Here is a 6,953-nt window from a genome sequence, read left to right as displayed (position 1 = left end):
AGAAAGAAAACTTTAAATGGTTCTTGTCCCGCCCAACAGTGTTTCTAGAACCCAATTTGATTCCCGTCACCTAGCTCGCAAGAGATGGATCTATTGAATCAATTTATGTCCTCCAAAACTCTCATCCCTTCTTTATTTATATCCATTTACCATAATGATTCCTTGTTGTCTTTGATAAGGCCTGCATCGTCCAAAACTTTGTCTTAGATGTTTTCGTACCTGGAATTTAAAACAATAGACCAACTAGAATCTTGTTCAGACAGAACTCTCCACATCCATTTACTCAACAAGGTTGTATTTAATCGTTCAAGGTGTTTCACCCCTAAGCCTCTCTCACCCTTGGATTTTCAAATTGCGTCCTAGCTTATCCAATTAACCTCCCCCCTTAATTCTCTACATCCCCACAGAAATGCTCTTTGAATTCTCAAGATTTATTTCACTATCCCTTTCGGATCTTTGAAAAATGACAGGTAGAATATGGGAATATTGTTAATCACTACATTTGTCAAAGTCACCCTCCCCTATATATAATTATCGTCCTCGCTAAGTAGAAAACCTCCAATGCATCTTATCGACAATTGGATTCCAAGTTGATCTTCTTCTTGGGCTAGGTCCCACCGGTATTCCGAGGAACATAAAAGGAATGATTCCTATGTTACAAGTTAATAAAGTAGATACAACAACCATTATATCTTAATTCATACTGATACCATAAATGTAACTTTTATTGAGATTAACACTTAAACCTTACGCCAACTCAAAACCTCTCAACACGATTTTTATGCTCCAAAGCTTTTCATTCGAACCATCATAAATAATAAACATGTCATCTGCAAATTGCATTAATTCAAAATGCACGTATTTATTGATCTTAAGTCCCTTGAAGTCTCCTTGTTAACCAACATTGTGTATTAGCCCGATTAGACATTCCACAATCATCAAGAAGATAAATGGGGATAAAGGGTCCCCTTGGCGTAAACCTTTCTCGAATTTGATGTATAAAGTTGGAGAATAGCAATGCTAGAGAATAGCAACACTTCCGTACACTTCAACCAATACTTACCAAAACCCATCCTCTTCATGACATAACAAAGATAATCCCACGACACATTGTCATAGGCATAGGCATTTTCAAAGTCCACTTTAACCAACATACATTCCTTCTTATTTCTCTTGGCGTAGTACACTAGATCATTCACTAGCACTATCCCGTAAAACATTGGTCTTTGAGCTAAGAAAGCAGATTAGTACTTGGAAATTACACTATTCATAACCTTCTTTAATCTAGTAGCTTGGCAATAATTTTGTATAAACTACTGATAAAACAAATGTTGAGGATTATCATGTTTGGGGATCAAATCTCAAAAAGAAGCTGGTATCGCCTTTGGAACTATAGCGTAATCATCGAATTCGTTCACAAACCTCATGATGTCATCCTTCAGGAATTCCCAACATTTTTTCAAAAAACCTAGATTAAAGCCATATGGTCCCCGAATTTTATCACAATTCTCAAGCCAAATGACTTTTTTTTTTTTATTTCCTTAAACATAAAAGGTGCCTCAAGAATGTAGTTTTTTTCTATTCTCATTTGTTTGGTCGGATTCGATTTTCTACGGCTTCAAAATAACTATATGTTATAAAAATAAATAAAATAATTATTAATTAAATTCGGTCGGATTTAATTTCCAACAGCTCCAAAAAAATCATCTGAGTCTAACCAAAACAATTTATACTATTCAAATTAAACAACTAAATGACTCAAACATCTAATTCGACCCGTTTGCATAAAAAAGACAATATGTGGACCAGTTTAATTTTGTTCCCCCTGATCTACAAGCCCAACAATAGCTAGCTTCATCTCATGAATCTTTACCGTCTCCTCCGCCTCTAAATCCAGAAAACTTAACACTTCTATATTCCACTTTTTCAAATGAGCCTTCTGGAATTTATTTTTTCAATTTATGGATTTAATCTCGATATAAAATTTGTATTGTTTTTCTAATAGAAATTGAAAAATAGTTTATCAAATAAAATTTTACTTTTTCTGTTTAATAAATGGTCAACAAAAGATATATAGGCCCGTGTTATAATCATGTTTGTACTATATAACTTTTCTTCTTTACAATTTGAAGAGTATTAGTATAATATATCAGTCTCTTTCATTCTTTATTTCATTTTAAAAACGTTAACTATTTCGTGCATCTTCGTTCTCTCACATAACTTTTAGCTCATATTTCTTCTCTATTTCACTAACTTTTTTGTCTCATTACAAATCACACGTTTACATGATTAAAAAATATTAATATTTTTACAACCACAAATATATATTTTTTTTTTTAATAAAGCTCATGTATTGAAAAGAAAAAAAAGTGATACAACCAAAAGACTAAACATCTTCAATAAAATTTAAAAAACTTAAATATCTAACCTGTTTTTTTATGAAATCACTTCTAATCTCAATAGATTGAGTCAAACACAAATGTTAGAATGATTAAAAAACTGCAAAAGATTTTTCCCTTCTAAAACTTTGTATTTTAAAATAAAAATTTGCAATTGTAAATTTAAATGTATAATTAATTTATGTAAAATGTTTAGGTTAAAATAAAAAATATTTGCAATGATTAAAATTTAAAAAATAAATATTACGTAGATTAAATATAAAAAATTAATAAAATATATAATCAAAATTATACATAAAACAGGTAAAAAAATAACAAAAATTGCATTACTATTTCTTTTTAGATGGCAAAACCAATTCTAATAAATAGTGTATTTGCATAACTAATTATATATTAAATCACAATATTACTTTTTGTTAACTCTATTATTTTATATATTTTAATAATTTTTTATCTCATTATTTATTTTTGTACCTGCATAAATATTTAAAGATATTATAGACAAAACATTAATCAATGTTGTATCAAACTTTGTAAGAAATAAATAAATAAAATGAACAACTTTATAGTCTACAAAATGATAAGTAAAAAGAAACATAAGATTATTAGAATTTAACAAGAATTCATCTAGAACGAATAATTAATATAAAAGCAATATATTTATTATATTTTCTTAATATCATGACATTACTCACATTAAGTAGTTGAGAAACATACAGAGGTTAGACCAGATGTTTGACTCAAAATGCACAGTGCTAGCATTAAAATGAAAGAGCAATATATATGAAATAGTATAAAGTCCACATCCACTTGTATATATGAATTCTAAGCTAAGTAATGTAGTTAGTTATGCCTCAAACCTTATCAAATCAAAACCTAAAACATATCTGCATACAACTTCATATAGTCCAACAAGAAAAAAACATTCTAATTTTAATTCATTGAATCTCTAATATAGATCATTTTGTTTTCACATGCAAAATGACCCTGAAGTAAATACTATATGTCATGTGTTGAATTTTGTTTCAAAATATTGAAAATACGTGTGCACGTGAAATGAATTATTGTTTCTTAAAACATTGTTCATGTCAAATAATGTTTTATTTTAATATATTTATATATGCTAGCAAAGTATCTTACGTAATTCATAAATAGTTTAATGTAAAAATTGAATAGTAAACATATAAAATATGGAAAATATGCATGCTTGGTGGGTTATAAGTAGAAGTTGTAGGTTAGAAATTCGGAAAGACATTGAAAGCATAACCAAATTGGCTTCTCTAAGCAACCTTTTTTCTTTCACTCACATCTCATATATATATATATATATATATATATATATATATATATATATATATATATATATATATATATATATATATATATATATATATATATATATATATATATATATATATATATATATATATATATATATATAAACATTATATATTTATTTATATATATATATATATAAACATTATATATTTATTTATATTATATTATATTATAATATATTATATTATTATATCTAAATAAATATCTATATGTATATGTTTGTTAGCCAAAATGTTGGCATCAATCTTCCCACTTTCTAACGGAAAACTTCCCATCTTCCCCACCATATATTCTCTTCCCATGTCTCTTTCCACTTCTTGTCTTCAATATTGTTAGTTAATTTGTTCCCCTCACCACTTCTTATATATATACACCCCCTTTTCATCTTCCACTTTGCTTTGATATATATTCTTAATTTTCATATAGCTTTGAATATTGATCATATAGATCAAAGCAAGAGGGAGAAAAATTAGTTAGAATTATACTACTCTTGAATTAGGGTTTGAGTTTGAGAAGAGATAAGAGATAATATGTGTAGTAGAGGCCATTGGAGACCATCTGAGGATGAGAAGCTGAAGGAGTTGGTGGAAAGCTATGGACCTCATAATTGGAACGCCATAGCTGAAAATCTCAGAGGAAGATCAGGTAAAATTAACGATCATATATATAGTTAATTATTCTATTTGTTTCAATCAACTCAAAATAAAAAATTAATATTTCAACAACTATGGAATATGTATGTAGATGAAAAAGATAGCATATCAACCCACTTAACTCTTAGGTAAGATATTTGTAATAGTTTGGTAATATGTAATAATAACTTCATAGTAAAAAAATTCTATTGGAATTACACAGACACAATTAGGTGATGCTTTGAGGAAAAAATAAATTAATTGTGTAATATAATTATGTTTTTTTAAGAATAAATTACAGTGTAAAATAAGTTAATTATGTACCTTAGATGCAGTTTTGTATTGCTATAGAATTGAATATTTCACTATAATTTTCATTAATTTTTTTCTAGGGTTTGGTTCAAAGATCATGAAATATAATTTTTATTAGTACAACATCACCATAATTTTAAAATACTTTTTTTTTTCCACAAATTTTTGTTTGCGCTTATGGCTTCACTTACACAATTTAGTTTCTTTCTTTTATAGACGATTTTTATACACGATAAAGAAATTATGTAATTATCCAAGAGTATTAAAGGATATTCTAACCTATAATGATAGAAAATATCCAACCTAAAACATCATTTATGATATTTTAAGTTTATAAGCTAATTATTTTTGTCATGGGTTTTCTTAGGAAAAAGTTGTAGGTTGAGATGGTTCAATCAATTGGACCCAAGGATAAACAGAAATCCTTTCACTGAGGAAGAAGAAGAGCGTCTAATAACATCTCATCGGATTCATGGAAATCGATGGGCGGTAATTGCGAGACACTTCCCCGGCCGGACGGATAACGCTGTGAAGAATCATTGGCATGTGATGATGGCGAGGATTCGTCGCGAAAGGTACAAGATATATGCAAAAGGTCCTCTTGATCATCACATAATTTTCTCTCCAAATGATCATCAAACAAACTTTGAGACAAGAAATCACCCAAGTGTCTCATATAACCGTTTCCAATTTTCGAATTTTCGGTTTCAAGATCCAAGTTCTTGTTCCACAATGCTTCAAGGTACATCCATTTTCAAGTGTGATACTAATGGACATTGTTAATGAAAATGTTAATTTTGTTTGTTTGATATTGTATAGATAAAACTCAATCAATAGAGTTCTATGATTTTCTTCAAGTAGATTCCAATAAAAGTGAAGTTACTGATAATGCTAGAAGAGATGATGAGGAAGTGAATCAAGATGTTGTGGAGCTGCAGACCAAAGAAAAACATGTTCCATTCATTGATTTTTTGTCTACTTCAAGCTGCTAACGTAGTTGTAAAATTAAGTGATTCTCCCTCCAACCATTTGTATGAATTCAATTGAGCTTAATTAAGTAGAAAAATGTCTCAAACTATGAATATATGCACTAATCATACACATGTATTTAACGACGTATGTACACTTGTAACATGTAGAAAAATGAAAACTGCTTTATTGCAAAAATAGAAAAAATGTTGTATAGGATTATTATTTTTATTTGTTCTATAGCTAGGTTGCATGCATATATTATATTCTAGAGTGGAACAAAAAATCGATAGTAGGTGGGTGAACTTCATTGTAAAAGGTTTTTGACATGGTGGTGGAGGTTTCCAAATGAGTGTATCTACAGAATCAGCACTGTGTCCAAAGTTAGTGAAAATACATAGGAGGAACTTGCAAACTCTAGTTTGGTGAATCACACTTATTTAAAAACAGAAATGTTATTTATGTACGGACAATACTGTTCATGTATGGATAACATTATTCATGTACGGACGAATACTATTCATGTACGAGCGTTTATTTTTAATACTTAGACGTGCATTAACCAACTTCATTACTGTATTAATTAAGTTTTTATACTGTATTAGCCAAATTTGATAACTGCTAAAAATTATTTTTAATATCTAGATGTTGCATTAACCAAGTTTGGTGATTGCTAAAAATCATTTTTAATACCTGGATGTTGCATTAACCAACTTCATTAGTGCATTAAACAAGTTTTTATACTGCATTAATCAAATTTGGTGACTACTGTAAAGTACTGTTCATGAATAGTAACGTAAATAGTTCCATTCGTACATGAATAGTAGTCGTCTGTACATGAACAATATCGTCCGTACATATAGTATAAGTGTATGACTTGGTGTAAAAATAGTATTTCTGATTTAAAAAAGACGGATAGAATCACTCTCATGCAAAGAACCCTTGAAAGTTTTAATAGTTGAGATGAAGACAGTGTTTGACTTTAATATAGGACCCCTAGCAAAATAGTAAAAAGGATTTAAGATGTCACTCCTAAAATTATATCTAACATCCCCTATTTTTTTATACTTTAAAATATATCAAACAAAAATATTTCATACTATGATAAAAATTTCAGATACAATAACACTTTTGATAGATCATATGAATTTTTTGATACGTTACAAATTTTTTTCAAATTTTTCAAAATTTATTATTTTATATCAGAAATTTAATTATTTGAAATTTTCAAAATTTTTCAAAAAAATTTGAATTATCAAAAATTTTGAAATTTTTAGAAAATTCTGAAATTTTCAGTATTTTA

The 6,953-nt window shown here is 28.3% G+C and overlaps 1 protein-coding gene across 1 annotated transcript; it reads left to right on the top strand.

The window, feature by feature from the left end:
- Window positions 1–3,946: 3,946 nt before the first annotated feature.
- LOC131639688 (transcription factor MYB52-like) lies at window positions 3,947–6,175 on the top strand. Its single transcript, XM_058910161.1, has 3 exons — window positions 3,947–4,382; window positions 5,049–5,423; window positions 5,501–6,175. Exons 1-3 carry the CDS (start codon window positions 4,268–4,270, stop codon window positions 5,671–5,673), a joined length of 663 nt encoding a protein of 220 aa, XP_058766144.1. The 5' UTR covers window positions 3,947–4,267; the 3' UTR covers window positions 5,674–6,175.
- Window positions 6,176–6,953: the final 778 nt, after the last annotated feature.

The sequence above is a fragment of the Vicia villosa genome, unplaced genomic scaffold (genome assembly GCF_029867415.1).
Source record: "Vicia villosa cultivar HV-30 ecotype Madison, WI unplaced genomic scaffold, Vvil1.0 ctg.002741F_1_1, whole genome shotgun sequence".
Lineage (NCBI taxonomy): Eukaryota > Viridiplantae > Streptophyta > Magnoliopsida > Fabales > Fabaceae > Vicia > Vicia villosa.
This window is presented reverse-complemented; position numbering and strand designations above follow the sequence as displayed.

Coding starts and splice junctions, on each gene's coding strand:
- LOC131639688 (XM_058910161.1), top strand. CDS start 4,268: ATGTGTAGTAGAGGCCATTGGAGACCATCTGAGGATGAGAAGCTGAAG. Junction 4,383..5,048: donor AAATCTCAGAGGAAGATCAG/GTAAAATTAACG, acceptor GGGTTTTCTTAG/GAAAAAGTTGTAGGTTGAGA. Junction 5,424..5,500: donor TTGTTCCACAATGCTTCAAG/GTACATCCATTT, acceptor GATATTGTATAG/ATAAAACTCAATCAATAGAG.